General features: G+C 32.2%; 1 protein-coding gene across 4 annotated transcripts in view; it reads left to right on the top strand.

The window, feature by feature from the left end:
• CHIC2 (cysteine rich hydrophobic domain 2) overlaps positions 1-17174 on the top strand; it is a 40970-nt gene extending 23796 nt beyond the window's left edge. For all 4 annotated transcript variants that reach the window (XR_003043326.1, XM_015597595.2, XM_006922502.3 and 1 more), the window contains 3 exons: positions 11808-11864; positions 12031-12090; positions 15385-17174. Coding sequence is in view for 3 of the 4 variants with exons in the window: in XM_015597595.2 (XP_015453081.1) it covers positions 11808-11864; positions 12031-12090; positions 15385-15435 (168 nt within the window). In the remaining variant the exon portion in view is untranslated. The remainder of the gene's footprint in view (positions 1-11807; positions 11865-12030; positions 12091-15384) is intronic.
• The last annotated feature ends 8554 nt before the right edge of the window (positions 17175-25728 follow it).

Here is a 25728-nt window from a genome sequence, read left to right as displayed (position 1 = left end):
CCTCTTTTTATAGAAGTGTTCTCGACGTAAGTAACATGTTAAGTTTTGGGGATAGAAAGATGTATATTAATGTGTTACTCTAAGAGCATATAGTCTGTTTGGAGAATTGGCTAGTTGAGTGCAGAAGTGTTTGTAAGTGCTTGTCATATTTTTCATGGAGTAGTTTTCATATCTAAAAACAATGAATATGTGTCTTTATGGTCTAGAAATATGAAGTGGCCACCTACAATCACAAAATATATTTAGAGTCTTATATCTCAAATACCCATTTGAATTTTTTATTTTATTACATATTTGTTTTAATGGAAACTTGAAAATCAGTAAAGTTGATACTTTTGGAAGATAAGCATATTTGTCTTATGAAATGCTTGTTTAGCTGCCATTTCTTTATGCTGCTAGTGTGCCGTTTGCTGGAAGTTATTTATTGATTCAATTAATATTTCTGAAGCCGCACTGTGGACTTGGTACTCTTTTAAATGCCGTTTAGAGGTTATGTGGTTCCTCTTATGGACATAAGAGATAGATAAAAAGCAATGAGATAATTAGAAATAGTGATAAATGCTTGGAAAACAATAAAACAGGAAACTCTAGAGGAGTGAAAAAAAAATGGCGTAGATGATAGAGGTTCTGTTCATCTCTCTGGCCACCAAATCAAAGTTGTGACGGAAACAAGGAGCAAGCAGCAAGGAAAATTCGCCTGGGATCTAGATGAACAAGCCATACAACTAGGGAGAAGTCCAAAAAACATCCTGCAATGGCAGAAGGTAGGGCAGGGCGAGGACGCAGGGCTGCCTGATCTCAAGCAGCTGAGTGAGATGGAAGCTGCAGCAGCAGCAGACGCCTCTTTAAGGGGCCGCGTCCAGGAGTGGATTTTCGTGGTAACACTTGCTCGCTCTGAGCACCAGTGCCTATTCAGCTGCATGCAGGGGGCACCAGGGACTTACAGGGAGACAGTGTTAGAATAAGTCTCAGTGTGCGGACTCAGAGCCGCCATAGCCCAGACTTCATCAAACTGGATAACAGAAGTCGTTTTGCCCAGAGGCGTCCCTGAAACTTCACTTTCCCCAACTCGCGGCCCCACCCAAGCCATATCCAGGTATATCCTCAGTGAGTCAGGTGCTCCTTACTGAGCAGCACCTAGACTCATACTGGAGGCAGCTGGCCTTGGTCTCTGGTGTGGCCTTTTGAGGCAACTATAAGCACATCATCTGTGGATTGCTAACTGAATCTTAACAGGTGGCCCCGGAGAGGCAGAGCCTTGGGCTAAATTTGGCCGGCAGCTGAACCCCTCTCAGGACTGTGCCACTGGACACCTACTTCACAAATCCACACTAATAAGACTGGGAGACTTAGGAGTTTTGCTTAGTACATAGAAACAGACACAGAAAGGCAGCCAAAATGTTAAGACAAAGAAACAGAAACCAAAAGACACTCAATTAGGCAAGAAAAAAGATAGCAAGACCATAATAATAATTTAAGGAGCTTATGGGATACTATAAAAGACAAAGAAATGGGAAAGCCAAAGACACTCAATTAGATTGGCAAGAAAAAAGATACCAAGACTATAATAATAATTTAAGGAGCTTATGAGATACTATTACAGGTAAAAATATCCATGTCATAGGGGTACCTGAAGAAAAACAAGATGTTGAAGAACTATTTGAAGAAATAATGGTGGAAAACTTCCCTAACCTGGTGAAAGAAATAGACATAAAACCCCAGGAAGCTGAGAGAGTCCCCAAAACCAGGAACCCAAAGAGGCCCACACCAAGGCACATCATAATTAAAATGCTAAAGTTTAAATACAAAGAGAATCTTAAAAGCAGCAAGAGAAAAGCAATTAGTTACCTATAAGAGAGCACCCATAAGACTCGCAGCTGATTTCTCAAAAGAAACTATGCAGGACAGAAGGGCTTGGCACAAAATATTCGATTTGATGAAGACCCAGGATCTATAACCAAGAATACTTCAAAGCTATCATTTAGAGTTGAAGGACAGGTAAAGAGCTTCCCAGACAAATAAGCTAAAGGAATTTATCACTACCAAGCCAGTATTACAGGAAATGTTGGAGAGACTTCTTTAAGAAGAAAAACGTATCAAAAACATGAGGAAAGAATGGTAACAACTACCTTCCTATTGACAAATACGTCAAATGGAAAAGAATTAAGTGCTCCAAATAAAAGATAGAGTGAATGAAGGGATAAGAAAACAAGACCTTTACATACTGCTTACAAGAGACTCACTTCAGATTAAAAGATACAGACTAAAAGGAAGGGGATGAAAAAACATATTGCTTTGATAGACCTAGAAGGTATTTAAGTCAGAGAAAGATAAACACGATCCGATTTCACTTATACGTGGAATCTAAGGAATAAAAAGAACAAACCAATCAAAAACAGTCTCAAATATAGTGGACAATTTGGTGATGGACGGGGGGTGGTTGGGGGACTGGGAAAATGGGGTTAAGGGTTAAAGAAGTACAAATTAGTAGCTGATGGATGGTCGGTCACTGGGGTGGGGAGCATGGCATAGGGAAGCAATTACTATTAATATGTTTGCTAGGTGGAGGGTCAGGGGAGGGAGGGAGCAATTGGGGGTATCATTTTATGAACTATATAGATGTCTAACCAATGTACTGTATACCTGAAACTAATTAAAATAAATAAATAAATAAAACAAGAAACTGTAGTCTTTTAGTAAGTTATTGTAAGAGCCTGAGGAGCTTACAAGTGAATAAAATGCTTCAGCTTCATTAAATAGATTTTATGATATTTAACTTTGTTCATACTTTGTGTCTTGATTGTACCTTAATTATAGTATTCTAGTTTAGAAAATTGATGTCCAGGTAAGTGAAAACTCTATGACTTATTTGTATGTGCTTTCAGCCTGGCTCACTTTTTGAGGAAACAAATTTTATAATTTTACTGTATGTTGTAGTATTTTGTTTTGTTTTGGGTTGTTTTCTATCCTGAAGTGACTATTAGTTTCAGTCTTCTGAGATTTTGCATATATGTATCATATTCTAACATTAGTGACTTTATAGACTTTGTTTATGTGTGCTCTCAGCCATTATCCCTTCTGACTGAAGAACCCTAAATTTTAGATTTTTTATATACCAACTTCTTAATCTTATTAGTTGTTTTACCTCCTTTTTTAGTGCTTTAATCTTATATATGATGACCAGAATTGTGTGGCTTTCCATATAGAGTGCTCTCTATATGGATTTGCTATAAATGCTATATATTTCCATTCCCTTTATACTCTTATTTTTATCTGGTCCTATATCAGGGACTCATTTACTTAGGTAAAGGAAATAGGCTGCAGTATGTGGTAGCTGCACTTTGGTGTAAAGAACTGATTTGGAAAGTAGCACTTTTAGTGACTGATGAATTCACTCTCCAAACCTCAGTTTTTACCTCTCTAAAATGGGGTTAATCTCTTTCTTGCAGTGTTGTTTTAAGAATTAGAGCAAGTGTATGTAGAGTACTTAGTACAGTATTTTTCCTATAGTAGGTTCTTAGTTAATAGCAGTTACTATTATTATCCTTTTAGTATTATCTATCTGTATCTATCTGTCTTGCTAAGTACTCTGTCCCCAGTGCCTCTCACAGTGTTCACAGCTACTTTGCATTCAATAAATATTTGTTGAATGAATGTATTCTTTGGCTTTTACAGTCTTTGAATAGTAACTTCATAACGTTTCATAAGATACGGCCCTTACTATTCGAAACATGATTCCTTGAAACTTGTGTATTTCCTCTTACAAGAGACTGAGAATGCCATATTATGAATTAATGCAGTGTAGGAGGGACTGAGATTCTCAGTGAAGGTAGAGTTGGATTTTCTATATCTAACCCTGGGTGTTCAGTTTGTGGTTTCTTGCCCCTTCCTCAGTATCTCCCATGTTATAAAATGCAGGGTAAAGAATTAGGTTTAACCTCCTTGAAATCTCATTTCAATTGCTCTGTAAAAGGGATCTCATGTAAAAGTTTTCTCATACCCAGAGAAATATATTTATTGCTATTTTGTTTTAAAGAATACTTACAACTGACTCTTTTATAACTAAATAAATTAGTAATTAGTGTGAATGACACTGACAGTATGTTTTTAATTGGAATAAAAAATCTTACTAAATGCTCATCATAAAAGAGGATACTCAAAGTGTAAACTTTGAGCCTTAAGTGTGAACAGGTGGCACTGGGTCTTTAAAGATGTATTAGACTCCTTTGAAAATCTGATTTGCAAAGAGCTAGCTGAAATTCAATTCTCTCTGAATATTTGGAACATAGTATTCCTGTGGTTTGTAAGAAAGATTTGCCTATTTTCTTCAGTGTCCAGTCTACTGTTAACCCATCCAACGAGTTATTAATTTCAGATATTACATTTTTCATTTCTAGAATATCCACTTGATATTTTTATAGTCTATTGCTCTTCTGAAATTCTTTTCACTGATTTTTTTCTATCTTTCCCCTCCATTTTATTGAACATATTAATTATAATTAATTTAATGTCCTTTCAGCTAACACCTATATATCTGTGGTTTTGTTTCTGTGTTTTGTTTTTTTTTTCCTTTTCACTTGGTCACATTTTCCTGCCCTCTAAATTTTTTTATTTTGTACTAGATATTTTCACACAAAATGAAATAGAAGCTCCAAATGAAATATACCACAATCTTGGGTTCTATCTAATAGGCAGGTAGTGTGAGGGGAATGGTTACTTTGGTGTAACAAGAGATTGAGCTGGATTAGGTTGGGATGCAGATTTACTAAGATTCAGTCTACCTCTGGTCTTTTGTCTTCTCTGCCTTAAAATTTGTACCCTTAGCATATTTTGAGTTTGGCTTTTTAGCCTTCCATCTCATGCAGGTTCAAGTTCCTTGAAGGGGAGACCAGTCTTGTGTTTTCTTCAGATCCTCCTCCTCCTAGCAGAATTTTGTCTCCTAAGCACTGGTAGTCTGAATAATTTTTCTCTGCCTTTTTGGCTTGGTCCTCACCCTTCTGTGTTGTCCCAGAACTCCGTAATGTCTCTAGGGAAAACTGGCTTTGCATTTTAGGGCACAACTAGTTTCTAGTCCACTGAACCAGCCTGCACAACCTGCAGAAATTCTATTGATTTCCTTTTTCCCCAGTAGAGTCCCACTGGTTGTGCAAAGTCTGATCCTCAGTCCCCTTCTAGAATCAGCAAAGAAAGAAAGTGGCCAATAATCATCAAATAATTTAGGAAGGGCTCTTACCTGGATTTTATTTCGTCTAGTCCTTGCTTCCAGAGTTTTCTGATGTTTTTAAAATAATGTAATTTTTTTTCTTCAAATTATCTATTTGTGGTGATCAGAATGTTGGCTTGACACTAGCTACTACATCCTACCCAGAAATGGAAGTCTCTAGTTACCTTACTTTATGTAAAGAATTATGCTGTTTTTTGTATCTTTGGAGGAAAAGAATGATGTGATTGTTTTTATCTTGTTTTTTAATGTTTGAAATTTCACATGAGAAATTGTATTGTCAACTTTTATAAAGACATTGTATTCATTTTATGTTTGTGCCTTGATGGAAGGATTTATAAATTGATGTCACTTAATTAAGATGCAAGTAAACATAGCTTACTTGCTGATCGAAGTGGAAAGAGCATTGCATTTAAAGTTTGGAGATCTGGGTTTGAATCCTATCATAACCCTGACTGGTTGTGTGACTTCGGACAAACCATTTAACTTATGGAAGCCTGTGTGCTTTATCTATAAAATAGCAATACATCTCAAGTCATGTGTTATTGTACAAGGCAAGGTGTAAACAAAATACATTTTGGATAAATCTTATTGAGACTGTAGAATAAGGTAGAATGGATATTTCCAGGCCTCAGAACCACAGAATATTAGAGCTGGAAAAATTGAGTTTTAGAGTAAATTTTGTTTTTCAAATATTAGAGTAAATTTGGTTGCTCAGGTCCTACAGCATGGTGGCTTAAGATACCTTTCATGTTATAGACATGTCATTCAACAAGTTACAGATTTTATACAAATTCATAGCTCTGTAGTTTAATGGAATGAACATTATGTTGAAAGCTGTGCAATCCTGGTTTCAAATACTAGCCTTACCATTTCCTAGTATAGCTTTAAGTTTCTTAACCACTCTAAGCTGTAGTTTTCATATATAAAATGAAAGTAATACCAGCTGCCTTATAGGTTTATTGTAAAGATTAAATAAAGTAACAAAGTGAAGACACCTAGCATGGGGTCAGACCAAAAGTGAGGATCAACAGATAGCTAGCTATTCCTTACCCCTTTTTGTTTCTCCAGTTGTCCATTATAATCAATCAGTAGGTGATTTCCCCCTACCCTTCCCTGGCCTAACCAGTGATTATTCTTCTTTGTGTAATTATGTTTTTTAAAAAAATCCCTGATATTGTAATACTTTGGATTTTATTAGCTGAGTGAAATTCATTTGTCTTATGAACAGTTTTTCTGATTTTTTTGTTGTCAGTTGAACTCAGTTTGTTTTTTGAGATGTTACCAGTATTTTCTGAAATTGTATCAGATTAGTGGATAAGCCCCTTAAAATTATGTACAACATTTTATATATTTGTGCATATGTGCCTTTCTCATCATTCATAAAGTACTCAGAGTAACAAAGTGAAGAACCACTACTGTAGGTTGTAAACTCTTTATGAAATTGTATTTAAGCACACTTTATTTAAGATTAGTACCTATAAGTAAATCATGGCTCTGTACTAAGAGAATTTTTTGATACACAAAATGTTTGCAGTTTTTTAGCTTATCTTCATCTAAAACTTACTTTTAATAAACAGTATTTAAAGGTTCTAATGATAACTTTGGTGGATGTTTTAGTTTATTAATGGTGGATGTTTTTGTTTATGTTGCTTAAAGTTATCCTTCGCAGGAAAATTTTAAAAGGAGCTTTTAAGTATGTGGAAATTTGTTTAGGAGAATTTAATCATATTCTAATTTATCTTTTTGATGAATCCAAATTTTTTATGTATCATAATACTGAGATATGCCATTTAATTTTCTGCAAATTGCTGCAGCATAAGAGTCCAGAACAGAGGTGAATCAAGTAATTTTCTCTTGTTAAAATTATTTAAAATTTTACGTGGGTTTCTTCTAATGACATAAGAACATTTTTGTTTATTTTAGTAATTTAAATTTGCACAGATGTCAAAAGATAAGTATGGTTTTTATTTAAAAAATACTTAACAGTTAAAAAGATTATAAATACATTCACAGCAGTATTCTTGTTAAAGCTAAATGTATTATAAATTTTGGAGTTTAAAATTAAAACGTTTTAAGTAATAGAACATTTGAAATTGCAGTTTGACATTTTGTGATGTTATGAATAAATCCTACTCAAATAAATTTTAGGTGTAAGTTTAAATAGTTTAACTTTTGTAGTTATTATTGAGATATTCTATTTGTACATTTTGTTAATATATCTTAGCATCTTTATGTTCTAAAGACTGATAAGAATGCTATATATTTGGGGAAATTTCAGAGAAATTTTTTTATAGCTTCCACATTTAACATTTTTTCTTTGGCATTAAGGACTTTGAAATCCATGAGATTTCCATTTATTTTATTAGCAACTTTAGAAAACCACTTCTTTGAAAAACCACTTTTTCAAACAATTGATTGTGAATAAATGACTCATTGGTAATGACTATACTATAAATAAGAGCAGTAACAAAGTAAGGGAGTAATACATTCAAGATTTTCTGAGATTCCTTGTTTCCCAGAAAGACTTACTTATATCTCATTGCACATAATTCGTTTATAGGAAATAATAATGTATTTCTTAGAAAGTTACAAGATTTATAAACAATTACAAAAATGCTTCTTCATAGTAAGTCAAATTTGCATTTTTGGAAAACTCTTATTCTAAGTTGCAGTAACTTAACTATTTCTAGGTTTTTTGGCTGTATTTTACTAATGTTAAGCTTACTTTAGATATTTCTTTGGAAGTTGATTAGGGGTATGCCTTACCTAATGTTAATTATTGAGTAATTATTATTAGCTATTTGGTTAATTATCCAGGCCAATTTCTCTTACAGTTTTCATGTTTTGAGTTATCTCCACAATTTTACCAAAAATTTAAAAGGAATCAAAGGCAATAGAAATTGATACCAAAATTACTGTCTTTTCTGTTACTACTAGTTATTTCAAGTTAGTTCTATTTAAAAAGTCTATTTAGTAATTGAAATGATGTTTTGATCTGTTATTTTTTACTTTAACATTGTATAATGGCTATGTTAAAACTAGTCCAGTGAGAAAAATATAATTAGCAAGCTGTCGAAATGAGGAAATATGTGGGAAAAATTAAAATGAGCTCTGTGATGAGGATGGTGAGTGGGAGCTGTCCGCTTCTAGACCAAGTTAGTGACATGTCATAAAAAACTTGTTTTACTTGCATGATATAAGTTGGTGGTCTTGGTCCTTTTAATTAAGGATAAGAACCCATGATAAAATTAGATTTCTTATTGATCATCTTATGCAGAAGGAGTGAGGATTCATAAGAACCACTAACCTGTGCTCTCTCACCCCTAGGGTGTGAGCACTGAAAAGGATTAAGGCCCACTGTAGGGAAGCTTGCACTGAAGCCTGCACTGCCCTTTCCCCTGTTCTTTCAGTTAAATAGAAGATTTTTAGTTCCCATGACTATCAATCTGGTGCTTTTCACAAGCACCAAATTCTTTTAAGAAAATTAAGATGACTTATTTTTAGAAATCCACCGGCCTGGAATACTGAAAGTTGATATATTTTTTTGATAATTCATATTTTCTATATACATGTTATTTTTTTGATGAATATTAGTTTGCTTTAATTTATGTTGAATTTATTGGTCGATATAAACTTTAAAAAAGCTATAGGGTTAGGTTTGCTTGCCCAGTAGTAATTATTGAGTTTGGCAGTGTTGAATCTTACATTTCATTAAAAAATAGTTATCTTAACAAACCTGTGAATATAAACTCTTAACTTTTATTTCTAGAATACTGCAAGTATAAAGTGCTTTCTTATGTTTAAAGGCTTTTGAATAGCTTTTATAAGTGCTGAAGTGTCATATTTTTTTCAATATCTGCCAAATTGGTATTGTATTTAATCTTGAAAATATATTTTGATTTTGTTAACTAAGAATAATTGCAGAGTATTAGTAGCTGAAGCTTTTTTTCCATTTAATTTGAGCTTTTGTTGTTACTAACAAATAATTTGTGGCGCAATCTCTTTCTTTCTTTTTCTCTCTCTTTCTTTTTTTTTAATGACCGCTAGAATCTATATACTTGTCACCTTAGTGTGCTAGAAATGTTCCACTCAAATCAAGGGTTTCTTTCTGGTTTTGTATGTTCTCACCTGCTCCTCACTGTAAATCATTGAGATGTCAAGTGCAATGATTAATTAAGCTGCACGTGCAAGTGCTTTTTTTTCACCTGTCAAGCAGGAAAGAGGTCTTATAGCAAGATTAAATTGTGCTAATTCACAGCTTTTATTCCAGACTATCAAGTGTGTAGAAATATTTTATATTTTGATGCTTATTCAGAATATGGCATACCAGCGTTTGTTTGGCTTAGAATTCTTAAATATTGTAAGATACAATTATACCAAACCTATCATTAAGCTCCTAATTAGAGGCCAGGAGTAAGTTCAGAATTTCTACATAAATATTTTGGAATTTAAGGTTCATACTTTGTAATTATCTTTTATTCAAATACTGGTAGTTGATTTCGCTTTTTTAAAGTAAATATTTTAAGTTTTTAAGTTGTGTGTGTGTCATACCACGAGATCCATTTAAGTTGTGTGTGTGTCACACCACGAGATCCATTCATGAGATCCATTCTTGTTATAATAATTGCATGGGTTTAAATTTGTGATGAAATGATGATAGTGGTAACTACACTTGTTTCTTTGAGTTATGAATATTTGGAAATGTAATATTAAGATTTTAGTTTTTATACTTTAAAACAACAGACTTGGAAAGCTTGTTCTACTCACCCTAGTTCTTTTACCCTCACCCCCCCAACTTATAAACCATCAGTAAAAATAAAACCTCAAATTGTATAGTAATCTTAATCTATTATTAAAAGGTCCTAGAAAGGAAGATTACAAGGTAGATTCAGGTTTTGAATCGGTTTTGCCATTGGTTTAGCAGCGGGTGGGCAGGCAGATGCCTGCTCAGAGTAGAACCTATTGCCATTTTTCACCATTGATAGAGTAGCCTTTCAGAGTCAATGAGCTCTGTCAATGTGAGCTTGTCAAGGCTACAACTTCATAGACCTGAGAGGCGGTTTGAGAGGTCAGCCCTTTTCAGGTTCGCTGTGATGCAAATGAACTTTAATGCTTAAACAACTATTGGAATTTTTATGTCTGCTCCTTGTTCTTTTTTCTTCACAAAGTCATTGACGAGACATTCAGTGCTTTTTAAATTGGAAGTTGCATTGTGCTAAAGACCTAGTACAGATTTACGGAGGGCTGAAAGCAGTTAGATCATGTTCTTTTCATGGTGCGATTAGAATCAAATCGATTTCTCTACAGCCTTCAGCATTCAGATGGCAATTTTAACAAAGCTTGGGGGCTAGACAAGGGACAAAACGACTGAACTGAATGTTAATTACACTCTGCAGCCTTATTTTCTTTTGATTTGGGGCTGACTGGCAACTAAATTAACAAAAAGTGTGACCATAACTGCTGCCCTATTTTCATTTAAAAAGAGAGCTGCCTCTAAAAGGCTATCTTTACAATGAAACAAGTGAGGTCTGCTGATCATTATTAACAAGGGCACTTTTTTCTTTAAAATTCTTGCCCAAAAATCTGTTCAAAAAATAATATAGTAAATTAGTTATTGGCATGTTATTATCCAGAGAGTTAGTTGGTTTTGATTTTTATGACATAGGCTCGGAAAATGTAAAGCAGTAGTGGCAATTCATTGGTAGTTATGAGTTATAATTGGCACCTACATTGACTGTGGTGTGTCTTTAGCATGTTCAACATGCTGAAAGGTAATTAGATTACAGTAGATACTATTTTATTATGTAACATCAAACTATTCAAAACAAGCTTGATCTTAACAATTTTTCACCTAGCTCTTCCTCGCTTGACATGCAGATTTTCATATTTCATTCTTATTTTGTTGTGCCATATTAATAGTGCTAGATGCTGTTTTCCTTCCCTTGCAAGGAAGCTGCAGCTGTACCAAGTTGCAGTTGATTTTTGTGGCAATACTCTCCTTTTTTGCTCCTGCAGCTGTGTCAGTCTCATCCTAACACCTGGCATCATGAATTATCCTCTCCTTTATTTTTCCTCCCAAGCGAGAAACATTTTATGCTGCATAGTACATGTTGCAAAAATCTAGTGACCTTAAACATACATTTCTCAGTTGATTCCTTTACTAGCAGTATCGAAGCTTGATTCTATTATTCCTGTTGGTTTAAATACAGTTTTGCCTCTGGTTTAGCATTTCATACTGACATACTAAAGTATCACAAAAATATTTTTGAGAGAGATGGGGATTTAAATTTCTATCATTTGGTAGATAGCATTACCTTTTTAGTCGTTGATAGTTTTAAATCAGAGGCTAATAAGTTTGAAAGTTAAAAAAATACAGTGCAAAACACAAAACCATATCATTATTAAAATAAAGGACTATTTCTTTTTGGGTTACTATTTAGTGCTAGAATGTTGATAGTGTTATAGACCACCCTGCACTCCGTCACTGTCTTATACCTCTCTCCTTTTCATACAAAAAGCAGCTGCAAAACAAAGTTTTTCTAAAACCAGTCAAGAGTAAACTTTTTTCTCATTTGTCTTCCAGACACGGAGATCGATTGAGAAGTTATTAGAATGGGAAAACAATAGGTTATACCACAAGGTGAGTACCACAGGGAGCAGCTTCGTACTGTTGAGGTCTGAATTGCACAGTATGGAAACAGATGCTTTTGTTGAACTAAAAATATGAAAGGTGGACCAATGGGTTAGTCTGTGTGCTGCAGTAAAATAGAGCTCATTTTTCTTCTTTTACTCTCCTACTTGTCTAGCTGTGCTTGCACTGGAGACTGAGCAAAAGGAAATGTGAAACGAATAACATGATGGAATATGTAAGTTAAAGGGCTGTTTTGTGAGTTTCTCTATTAAATGATCATTTATTTTGCTTCTGATCTTATTCTTTCCATGATTATTAATCAGCAAAGGTGTCAGGAGCTTAATCTCCTGAGTGCAAGGATTTTCTACGGTTCACAGATGCATGGTTTCATGTGCAAGACTGATTTATAAAGTTATGAATGACTTGAAAACAAGGCTTCACTGTGTTCTGAAAAATAATAAATTAATTGCCAAGATAAAATAGCCTGAACATGTGTTGATGGAGTGTGAAATTTTAGATGCTGTATAAAGAATAACCACAACTTTGGTTACGCAGCAAGTCAGATATGGCTTTTTTATATAATGCTAATCAAGCTTCCAAGTATGGAAGAAAACCTTTCAGCCAAGCCATTGGAGCTTAAGAAACCTTTAGCCTTTATAAATTTTAGCTACCCATACCTCAGTGGCCCTTAAAGAATTTTTAATCAAAAGTATTAATAGACTATTTATTGTCTTGTAAAAATTATCTTAAAAATAAGCAGGAGATGAGATGTTGCTTATCCTGTGTGTTTATTCTTTAAAAGATATCTACGTCAGCCCATGTATACAATGAATTTTAGAATTTATTTAGTATGGTATTTAATTTACTGACTCCTTAATTTACTTGAACAATTTTTCTCCTTTTGAAAATTCAGAATACTATAGAAAATTATGAATTTTTATTTATTCTCTCGAGCTTTAGTGTTTTATTTTAAATATGGAAAGGGTATGTTAAAAGAAAAAGATCTAAGGAAGAATTAATTGTTGAAAGTTAAAGTCATAGTCTTTGTGAAGTACCAGGCACACCATTTCAGACAAATTCTATTCTTTGAAACAATTTAGTCATCATAGACTGTGTGTGTGTGTGTGTGTAAAAGATTGATTAAAACAGTGCTTAAATAGTTAGAAATTGTCATAAAATCATTTTTCTCTGCAGTATTTTCTCTTTCATTATCATACAGTCAAATCCCATTTCTAGCTTTAGACATAAAAGTCATCTTAAAAATATCTTTTTTTCCTCATAGAATAGGTCTATTCAGTGAACCCCAAATAATGTAAAATTTATCATTCTCTATTATATTCAACATGTTAATTTATGATGATGAGAAAGATACTTTTTTAAATACTAATAAGAAAATACATTCAGATAACTTGTTTTGAGATGGATCTGTGAAAAGATAGTCTCGTATTTTCCTCATAAATGGTAAGAGTTTATGTATTTTGGCATGAGTGATGGATACGTAGAAGATTTAAAGAATATTGTGAAAAAATATTTGCTGTATTTAGAAACCCAAACACTAAGCTTAAAACTGAGGTTTTATTTATTTTTGCACATTTCTAAATTTACATTGGAAAGGAAAACAAATGTTATTCCCAATACTATTATTTTCAGATAGAACTATATGAATGTCATTCATTCATAAAATATGCTCATTATATTTATCTTTATCTTATGATATTCTTTTTTTAACTAAAAATAATTTAGTAACCTTTCAAAACATTGTGAACTGTATGCTTTGTTTGTAAAATAGTTTAATTTATCTTGAAGTTTTAGATAAGCACTACTACTGAAGCCATTATATTTTTCATACGATCATAGAAGATATTTAGAAGAGTAGTAAAAATATTTTTTAATTGCTAAAAGTATTTTTTCTAAAATTTCTCAGTAGGTATATTTATGATAGTTGAATGGGAAAATAATATAATTTTAAAAACTTCCTAAAGAATACTTTTAAAAAGTTAAGATAGCAAATAATATAGTGAGTGCTTCTTTACCTAATGAATTGGGGAATTTTTACCACATATTTCTCTTTGACCTAAACTTTTTCTTTAACTTACAGATATTTCATTTGTTAAGGGAAAATAATTCTCCTTGATTATATTTTGAATATTGGAGACAGTCTAGAAAAATACCAGCCTGATGCCAACTTTTCTTTTATTCAAATGTGGTAGAGCAGCATGATTTAGAGAAAATGAGACAAATGGCTTCTGAAGGAAAAGAGTTCATGGGATATGTTCTTTAAAAACAAATAATAATGCAAATATGAGCAAAGATAATCTTTATTTTGCATTGTGTGGTATACGCCGTAAAATGTAATTCCTATATTCTAGAGCTGAAACTGTAAAGACTGCTTGATTGAGGACATGTTTGAAATATAGAAGTATTTATTGAATGTTGACTCATAGTAATTTAAATATTTGATCGTCAATTTTTAGAGCTGCAAAGAAGATGAGGAGGTGGAAAAACAGTTTTTAGCTCAAATAAAGAAGCTAGACAGAAAGCTAGGAATATTTCGTAGGCAAATAATAGATCAGGAGAGTGGCAAAGGTGGCACCTAAAACTAAGTGCAGTATAACTAAACCAGGAAAGGAATATTTTTAGGCAGGCCACCTTGTTTATTGAAGCAAATCAAAAGCCAAGAAAAATGAAGAGTGAAAACGAAGATGTCTGGTCTAAATGACTTAAAAGAATAGTATTCAAACCTGGAGATCATATCAAGACAGTTTCTGAAAAAGAATGAAGAGTTCACCAAACTTGGAAACTATTCAAATCAGATAATTTTTTTGGTTAGCATCTGTTCTATAAAGAATTGGAATAAGGGAAAGAACTGATTGTGATTTAAGACAGTTTAAGTTTGTTATAAAAATTAGCTTTGATCAACTTGTGTCTTTCTGTTACTATATTTTGTCTTTGTTGGTTTTCCTTTAGTTTTTGATAAAAGGTTCTTTGGAATAAATTTTAACCTTTAATTTTGCTAACTTAAGAAGAAAAGGACTTTTAAAAAATTAAGAAATAAAAGACCAATACCCTTTATCTAGCGATCCTGGTACAGTAAAATGAGAGCAATTCTAGAATTTAAAGACCCATGGAATCAACTTAGAAAACGGAGGAAGCTTGAAAAAATAAATTGGATCAGCTGAAGCCACATAATGCAGTTGAAAGGGCAAGGCTTTGGAGTTAAGACAGTTCTTTGTTCAAATAGTGACTCCAAAATCCTTGGATCATCAGTTTTCTCGTGTAAAATGAGGACGATAATACTTACCTCACAGAAAAGTTGTTGGGATTAGATAGATCTATATAGTATGAAACACTCTGTATATAGTTACTTCTTAGTAGATGCTAGTTCCGTTTTCTTATTCATTCATGCATGCATTCTTTCTGTATATCAGAGACAGTATCAAAATTATTTTAGCAATGAAATATAACTGAAGTTTTGTTTAGATAAAAATCTATTTAAATCTTTTTAAAACTTTTTTTTCTCCTTATACAGGTCATCCTCATAGAATTTTTACCAAAGACACCGATTTTTCGACCGGATTAGCATTTACTTTATTTATAGAGACTTTTCAAGTATGTTGTCTTTCCAATGGTGCCTTGCTTGGTGCTCTTCTGGTGGTGACATAACATTGGTTCTACAGAATCGTGTGGTGTTTTTTTTTTTTTTCTGTTTTTGTTTTTTTAAATAACCGCATGTTCTAAGTGTGCATTTTTGTCAAACTCTGCAACAGTTATTTCATACAAATGTTTAAATACTTAAGTTATTGTGCTCTTTTCTGTTATGTATTCTGATTTTCAAGTATTACTTTTTTGTATTATCAAAAAAATACATTTGAACTTAGCATAAAAATTGGCTAGCCTTTTTTATTTTATCACCAAAGTACTCACACTTCTTTATTTATTAATTCCTTAATGTAGAAAAACACCTTTGTAAGGCTGTACTTATCTATTCTAGCAAGCACACTCTTTGTATTATTTTTCTTCCTTTTTAAATTTAACAGTTATTTTAAAATAGTAAGTTTTCTTTAATAGCTTTTTGGAATTTAACATATCCTTTCTCATTTAATTTCTAACACTGTTTACAGCAGAAATATCTGTAACATTATGAAGACCTATAAAAAAGTTTTGAAAGTGTTTCTTTCTTCAAAGGTAGCAAGGCAAGATTAAATTATTTTTATTAGAATAGACAAATCAGTGAATGGTATGCATGCATCTAATGGTTACTAGAGCTCAGGATGATAAAATATAGTAGCATTACAAACTGTGTATATTTTTGATCAAGATGATGATAATGGCCTTACTTGGGTTATTTTTTATTGTTTATCAAATCTTATATACAAAGTATGGAAATAATCCTTTAAAAATTTCTAAGGAAAATATTTCTCCCAATCTAACACAGTTGTAGGACGGATATATGTTTCTAAAAATTTTTGAAAGAAAGCAAAAATTCTAGAATTGAAAGTAAGCTGATGTTTAATACCCCATTGATATTTGGATCAGATCGTTACTAAGAAAGGGCAGACTTATTTAGTACTGTTTTTATCTATTAGTTTGCTTTCAGTTAGGTGTACTTTTTTAATTGAGAGTATGACATAAGTTTAAATCAGAACAGCTTATTTCTTTTAAGTATATGCAAACATACATATTTTCTTTTCTTCTTTTGGTTGTACATATCTCCATGAATTTTAAAACTTTCTAAATTTCTGAATGACCTATGTGTAAATTTTTGTTTTTATAAACCTGAAATTATACAAGTTTTAATGTGTGTCAAGAACTTGTTCCATACAGCTGTGGTATCGAGCAATAATGTGAATAACTTTTGAAATTATATATAAACTATGCTTAATTTGTATTAAGAATTGGTACCACTATACAATACCTTTTTTCCTTGTATTAAATCTTTTAAATAACAGTTTCATTAATTTATATAACTGTATTTTTTAAAAGTATTTCTTTGTACTTTCCAAAGTACTGTAATTCTATATAAATTTGAGCAGTTGAATGCTAGTATTTTATATCCTATATCGGACATTAGGAGCTATCTTAAAAACTAGGGGTTTTTTTTTGTTTTTTTTGTTTGTTTGTTTTTTTGTATGAAAATTATTTGTTTCCATTGCTTCCTGACCCCAAACACTTAACAACTTGAATTTATGAAACACATTTCCTCTGAAGAGCTCAAAATACAAAGAATTCAAGCACTTCTCTCACTTTATTTACCTTGTGTTTAAGGTGTGGCCTACCACCTTAAAGTAGTGCAATTAAAAGGTAATGCTGTTCAAAAACTCTAGTATTCCTTTGTGGTTTCAGTGTTGAAAAATCTGCCTCAGTATTCAGAAAGAGCAGAAAAATTTGACTGTGTAGACTATGCAACACAAGTGTTCCATATCTAAAATTTTATAAATTAGAGCACCATATGATTAGCTTTATAGGAAGTATTGTACCTATGCAGACATTTTTTTTCTTGTTTTTAGTCTTCTGTAAATTATAGTTTTAATTATTCCCTTAAGAATATTTTAACAGTAAGAATGTTTTCATAGTTGATAGTATTAAGTACAGGATTTTTACAAGCTTTTCTAATTTTATTGAGAGTAGTGTCCGTTCCTTAAAGATTCTCTTGAAATGTTCACTCTTATATTTCTAATGTATATATAGAAAAGAACTGTGAATGCTTAATATGTGGCATTACCCTAAGCCAGCTATGCCTTGAACAGTTAGATGTCTGTGTTTGAGTTTTCATTAGTAGTTCTCAGTATAACATACTCTCTGGCTTATTCTTTCTTGAGTCATAAATCTAAGTGCCCATGTTACTGCAAATTAGAAATGTCAAAGATGCCTATGCTATGTGAACATTAGTCTAAAGGAAATATTTTAAATGATTGTTTTTCAGTTTCTGTTTTCTGACTTAAAGTTTGTGAAACATGAACCATAGATACTTTTAAAACTGGCCAAGAAAAAGTGTTATTGGCAGAAAATCTAACGTATAGATTTTACATAATTTATGATCTTTGTTTATACATTACTGGCATTTTGCAATCAATCCACCGTTCCTTTGTAGAAACATTCTTTTATCAAATAATGTACATTGCAAACCCTATTATATATTTTACGTGACTTTTTATATATCTAGGTTAAAATATATACTCCAAAACTAATGACTATAGTAAAACTTAGTGACACATTTAGTTTCTAAGGTAGGTATTGATTGCCCTGCCCTCACAAGAGGGTCACCTTACCTATATAGTAGTCATCAGATGCTTTATTAAGACTCTTTAATGACTAGATTTCATTTAAAATATAAAAATGTAATTTAAGTCTAAAGTCAAGAAGTGGTCAAACCTTAAATAATAGTAAACTGTGATTTTCTTATTATAAAAACTAGTTTTGTAATTGAATAATTTTAAATCAAGAATAACCACAACTTTCTCCATGGTGTGTTTTCAGTATTACTTGTACAGAGCTTCTGATTGCTTCTTTATATTAGTAGACTCAGGTCAACTGTATAAAACTTTGGCAACATTTTATGTCAATCTTTGGTTATAAAAGAATGATATTAAATAGTAGTATGTACAGTTGGACTCAATTGCATGAGTGCTACACTAGTTTTATATAACATTATGTACACACACTGTTTCAGCTTTTATGGTATTCTGTTTCATAATTATAACCTTTAGCTGCATGCTGGATTTTCACTGTAAATATTTGCTTTGGTTTAACTGTTGTTTAGTAGTACTAAATCAGAAGTACAGTGTGTTTAAAATTGTCTTTAACAGATTCCACCATCTAGTCCTGGACCCTCTTTTCTTCTCTTAACATACTGAAGCACTGTGGGTCTTTTTCTGCCCACCTGATGTCCAATGTCTTCTCCACGCATGGACATAGTACAGCATTGCCTTTCTGTCTTCCTTCCCCAAAGCTCACAGTTAAGAATGTTAATTCTTTTGCATTCTTAGCTAGGTGTTTAGAAGGCCAGTTAAAGTGAGTCTATTACATTAAATAATGAATAATTGACATTCAATTCTATTAAAGTGGCACTTGCATTTTTAAAAGAGAGTTTCTTAAATTTCCAGTTGATGCACTGGTATAATTGGTGTTTTCCTTTTCAACAGACCCTATCAGTCCAAACTTTCCAGTGAGCAAAAGTTACATAGTTACATAGTTATGTATGAGAGACTTCTCAAACCACCATTTCTTAAGAAAGCTGATTTACATCTAGTATTAGGGTGGAAAGAATAGGCTCAAGGTCAATCCTAAACCAAACTAATATAATTAATATACAATTAATTATTGTATAATAGTTTGTGTTTAAATACTCCATTATAAAAAGACAGAAACTTAATTTTCCATAGATAGAATAGCTAACTTTGTTATTTTTAGGAACATACCTTTTATATAAGTTGAGATTTGAAGATCTGTCTTTAAATTGAGTAATTTAAGAGAGGCCTGAATATTGTTTATATTGTTCCAATTTTAGTATATGTGCTGCTGAAGCAAGCACAAAATATTGTTTACATTATTAGTCATGTTTCTGTATACTTGTTTCTGTAATAGGGAGCAATATCCCCTCCCCCCCCCATAGTGGTAAATGGAAACAACAGAGATTGTTCATAGCCTTAATAGACAATACTGAAAACAGAAATTCAGAAAGCTAATCTTGATTTTGAATTAATTTCTATGTTTTGCAACATTATCAAGTTACTTGGCTTCTGCTTTTTCATTTCCACAAAAGGAAGATACTATGACTACCTCATATTTTTCAATCATTTTGCTGTTATTTATTACATCCTCTATAAAAGTAGCTAGATGATTAATAGTAATTTAGTAGCTTTTTTGACTTTACAATGTCAGCAAAAACGAGTTGATATCAAATTTTGCATTTAAAATTAAAGTTAGAATGACTACTTCCTCTATGTACTTGCAGTAGTGCTTCTGCATGTTTAAAAATCAGGTAAACGTTAAATATAATACTTGAGAAGTTTTTTTTCTAATGAGACCTTTTAAAATAGTTTCATCTCAGATACATAAGCAAAATCATGCCTTTTTTTAATTAACATTTTTCCCTACTTCATAAACATGGTGCTCTATCTGAATTTGAGACTTGACTGCTTTTTTCTTTTTCTCTTTATGAAAAATAGCATATTGCTTTCTTAGCTCTTTATCTCAGAAATATTTCAATAAACTAACCATACCAGGCATTCTGAATTTTGGCAGAGAAGCTATCTATTTCTTTTTTGTCTTTTTAAGAAATGTAATGTCAACCAGTCTTTGGAAGAACATAAGTAACGTATCAATATTTTGGCTCCTTGTTCATTGGACCAGAGTGTACCTTCAAACTGCAGATTTTTCTTTCCTATTATCTCTCCTGCTGATTCTTAATAAGACTGGTTCCAATTCTTTCTTGACATAAATATTGTATAGACTTAAAATGTTCTAGAAGGAAAGATTATTTCCTCAAGAAACTTTTTATAGTAAATAAAAGACCACCTCCTTTCTCTTCTAGTAGCAGCTTATTTAATTATGTAACTACAACTACAATATTGCCATGAAGTTTTTATAAACAGGAATTTGTTTTAACTGAAGATACCAAAGCCCTCTTAAAAATCTCTTTTTTTACATTCGTTGGAGCTAATGACATTTTGTCCTCTCAAAAGAGTTTAGCATTGTGAAAGTGGCAGTGGAAGCAAGGTAGATATGATTGGAAAGCAGTATGCTGAAATCTACTGGCTGATAAAAATGAGTGCATTGTTACCCTACCTACACTTTGGTTTACAGGAGGAAAGTTACTCAGTGGCCAGGAATTGCACACAGTTTTATGCTTTTTTTTTTTTAATATACATTTTTATGTATTACAGTGGAAATTATTTTTTTAAATGAAAAATAAAAACATTCTAGAGTTTTCTTCTGCTATCATTGTCTTTTGAGAAGATGGAGGCTACCTCGAATAAAGTATTCCATTTATCTTTTATAGTTTGTGTGACAAAAAATACTAAATAAAAGATTATAGGAATTTGTTCCTATGTCCTTAATGAACAGGGAATAGCTTTCAAATAAAATAATCCATCAGAAACTTCTGATTAAAAAACAAAAAAATTAAGTAAATAAAAATTGAGGAGCAGTTATATAGCTCCAAGATCAGGGTCTCTGTTAATTATGCTTTCAGGTAATTCAAGTTACATTCAGCCAAGTCAAGTAACATTAAAAACAAAACAAAACAAAAAAACTTTGGTAAAATATGCAGTTGAATTTTAAGGGTATGTATTACATTTTTCTTTCGTTATTAAGAAATTAAAGCCATTGCAAAATATCTGTTTTTGTTGAAATGAGATTTTTTTGTTAGATAAAAATTTGGCCTTCATAATTATGAAGAAATATGGGTTATTTTTAAAGTGGCTTGGTTTCTGGTCCTGCGTTGATTGTAATATATTTCGTATTGTAAAATTAAGCCTTCATTGACAGTATTTTTCTAGTATACAGATAGAGACCTAATTTGAAGTAGGTTTTTTTTTTTTTTTTTACTTTGTTTGCTTTGCTAGTTGAGTTTTTGTTGTTTTTAAGAGAGTCTTTTGTAACACATGACTTCAACACATGATTTCATGCTCAAAACCAAAATATGGGCTAATTCACAGCATTTGGTCTTTAAAGACTATAATAAATAAAATTTAAGACAATTTTGGTGAAGTTGGAAAAGGGAGTCAGGAACTTAGTGATCAAATCACTTAAAAGGAAATTGACCAAACTAATAATGTCTGTTAAAATGACCATATTAATGAATACACATACATATTCTTCTATAGACGTGACCTGTACAGATACCTGGGAATAAAAGAATTGCCATTATGAATATGGGTTTAGGAACTATGTGCAATAAATTTAGAGAAAATTTTATGCATTTATGAACTTTCATTATAGCTGGAAAAAAAGAATAGGAAAAAGATACAACTTACATAATTACTTTTTTTCCTCCAAAGATCTTATTTTTATTATCCCTAAAATTTAAAAGCCAGTACAGCTTTTAAACAGGGTTCTTGATTATTCTGTTTAGGTATAGCATTGGTTTTAGAAATAATTCTAATTATCACCCCTGTAAATACACATATTTAGCAGTATTTAAAGTTTATCTGTTGCATTGTATTGAATGACTATTTGTTAACACACACATTTTTAGTTTTTTGTTGTTTGACCGAGATTCTAGTGCAGACCTTTAAAAAATATTTCCATATATATGGGAAAAATATATGTGCGTGTGCACACACACTCATAATTCTAAAATAAAAGTAATTATAACTCAGTTCACTAAGGCATCTCTTTGCAGTGAGCGGTAAAGATGCTTTTACCTCCATTACCTGGATTGTTTTAGTTAAAATACAAAATGACAATTGATTCTATTTGAAACATTTAAAACCTAAGGGAAATTTTGTGTTTGTGGACTGTGTGTTTTTTTGAGTCATCTCAATATTGTAATTTTAAAAGAATTGATTACTTATTTTCTAAATTTCTATTCTTTTATTCACTTTTTTTTCATCTTAAGAAAAAAGTGGGAGTTCTCAACAGTGTTAAGTTTCCTTTTACAGAAATGAAGACCTGAGCAAAAATGCCATTACTGCTTGAAGTAGTTACTATCTTAGAATCCATCACAGAAAGCCTAAAAGATAGCCCAACCTTTGTACCTACAGTCTTAGATATTGTTAGGTAGCCATTCAATTTCCTTTGCATTGTATGTGAGATGAATATTTTTTGAGACTTTTTTGTTTGCTTTACTAAAGAAATCAGTGAAGAAAAAAAAAAAACCTCAAAAAAACAAAACAAACAAAAAACACCCTGTAACTCATGTGAAGCATGCAGGGTGTTGTAATTTCAGTTTGCAAAGCGGTGTGATACAATGTTGCTGAGCCAAAAGCACACGATAGATTTAATGTAGCCAATTGTGTACTTTTGAAAAAAAGAGTAACTGTTCTCTGTGAGTTAATTTTGGATTTTTTCAAAATCTCTCTTTTAGGCTTTGTGCTGGATTCTTCCAGACAAATGCGTATTCCATGTGGGCCACTGTTCTGCTAAATGCTCTCAGTTCTCCTTTTGCAATCAAGATTATGTTGCTAAGGAGATTTTGCTTTTATTGGTGCCATTGATTTGTGTTAATACGTTTTGAATACCTCTCCGTATTCTTCCGTAGACAAGGCCAAAAGAAAAACTTCCCCGAGTTTCCCAATTTACATTACAAATGGAGCGGTGGTGTAATGAAGCCGATATAAAGTGGGCAGTTGAAAGGGAACTAAAGAAAGGGCACTCAAGTGAGAAATGAAGAAATGTGCCTAGTGTAGTCTGTGGGCTGCCTTTGGTCCAGCTGCAGGAACTGGCTCTGGCCAGAGGTAGAGTGAGCACCTCCCTCTGCAAAGACCACCCACTTTTTGGAGCCTAGGCTAGCACACCATAGATTACCTCATTGACTAATATAGGGTCATTTAAAAAGCGAGAAACTTTTTCTGAGGTAGCAAGGAGATGGTTCTCTCTTACCCCTAAATCTCTTTTTGAGATTTCCTTCCTAGAGCATGACTGAGGCTAGGCAGACTTTCTCTACCTTATGACCATAAGTTGTCCTTTGAAGGAAGCCCTATGGATGAACTGGTTCTTTTGGTTATGAAGACTAGCATATTCAAATACTTTTGTTGGTATTCCTCTAGGTGAGAAGGATGTTAACTAGATTAACTTGAAAATTTTAGTTTTATGTTCCTTACTTTGTATCATATTCTAGACTCCAGAGACTGGAGAATGCCAAGTTGACATGTTTAAACTAGCGAAGTGATTTGCTTAGGTTACAGTACTGGAAGGTGCTGAGGAATACCTTTGTGACACAGTAATGCCCCTTTTTGATTTACATTGTTCAAATAGCCTTGTGTTGATGCATAGGGTTTTCTTTCTAATCAGAACACAAATACTGCACTGATATAACTTGAAGAAATTTTAGACATTTTAAAATAAAAATGTCAATATAGAAACTATGAAGAAAAATTGCCACACAAGTCTGAGGAAATTAAAAATGGATCACTGGGGTAACATCTCAAACTTACGTTATTTGGAGATGAAAAATGACTTTCTGTTAATGAATTCAGCAAAATAAAGTCTAAATGATCAGTTCTTCAATGTTGAGTGATCTGGGCAAGAAGCATAAATAGAGGCATTCCACTGTCAGTGGGAAATAGGAAATGTATTTAAAAATCTGGAAAGGAAATTCTTAATTCGTATAATTAAAATGTCTTTTCAGTAGATTACCCCCTTCCCCCGAACACCAATAAAAAAAAAGTCTGTGCTTGTCAACTACTGTGCTTCATGGATAAAATTTCAGTTCCCAAACTAAATGTGATAATAGTTTTTGTCTTATATCCCCAATTTTGGTTTACATGTACTTGTGGGTGTTTTTTTTTCCTGAAATATTTTTAAAGCTTTTAAAACTAATAATCTGTAGCTTAAAGACTGAAGTCGAAAAATGCAGGGATGAATTTATATAAATATATATTTAAATTTTTTTTATTTTTCAGTTATAGTTGACATACAATATTTCAGATGTACAACATTGTGATTAGACATTTATACAACTTACAAAATGATCACCTCAGTAAGTCTAGTATCCATCTGACACTATACATAGTTATTACAATATCATTAAATATATTCCCTATTCTGTACTTTACATTCCTTTGACTGTTCGAATTTATATTTTCAATCTGGTATTTCTGGCCATATTTGTCAATGGTTTCTATATTAATGATACCATTCTTCTATGGTTTAATCCTAAAGTTAAGAATTGTACAAATGAAGAGAACAGCTAAAGAAAAATGCCATTACTGCTTGAAGTAAGTGAAAAGTAGTGAGAAACACAAATATTTTTATACTATATATTGAGAGCTTTTTTCCAATCTGTTGAAGCTGACTTTTAAATTATTTTAAACTTTAAAATTTTTACACTTGGAAAGCCTTTTTCCTGAAAGGGTAGGCAAACCCGTTTTGTTCATGTACATAAAACAAGCAATATAGTTTTACTCTGAGCATTAAACGTAACACTCATAAAATTATTTTCAAAAGATAGTTAAAATTTACCAGTAATATTCTAAGATTTGTGAACTTTGGAAAGCCAGTTTCTTAGTCTTCTGTTTATAACTTACCACTATGTGCTGGAAGGTAATTTTGTAAAAGCATGCCAGTGTAAGAAATCAACGACTCTGCTCTGAAGATCTGACTAATATTCTCTTATATATTGCTTAGAGCAAAGATAAGTTAGGTAATTTATAAATGCATGCCACATTTTTAACTACTGTCAAAACCATCAACAATTAGGCTCACCGGGAAAGAGAGCTTTGAAGAAAGTATGTGTATAAGAAAGCATGATCTTTTCCAATTCTGTCAACACTGGATCTTGTTCTTTAGCCATAGCCCACATCCACTTAAAAAAGGTGGAATCTAGAAGCTGGGAAAAAAACCCTAGAGGTGTCCAGTGGGGATGTGCATTAGAATCAACTGAGGAGTTTTTTTTGTTTGTTTTTTCAAAGACACATGGCTGTACTCTCCAACCCCCTGCCACTAAAATTGGGAGGAGAGGGATGGAGAGCATGTATATTTTGAAAAAAATTCTCAATTATGATAAGACATCTTCCCTTTCCATTCTGACTTTAAAATGACCTAGTGAGTTTGTCATTTGCCTAAGCTCATAGATTGTTAGTGACAGTGCCAGGACTAAAACTCCAGGCATGTGACCTCTAGTTCACAAATGTAGGGCCTTTCCTGCAATAAATACTATAAATAGAACTTTTCTTTTTATAAACAGCAATTTGAAAAAAAAAATCCTAAA

This window comes from Pteropus alecto, unplaced genomic scaffold (assembly GCF_000325575.1).
Source record: "Pteropus alecto unplaced genomic scaffold, ASM32557v1 scaffold57, whole genome shotgun sequence".
NCBI classification, from domain to species: Eukaryota; Metazoa; Chordata; class Mammalia; order Chiroptera; family Pteropodidae; genus Pteropus; species Pteropus alecto.
The sequence above is the reverse complement of the archived record's forward strand: the minus strand, read 5'-3'. Positions and strand labels throughout refer to the sequence as shown.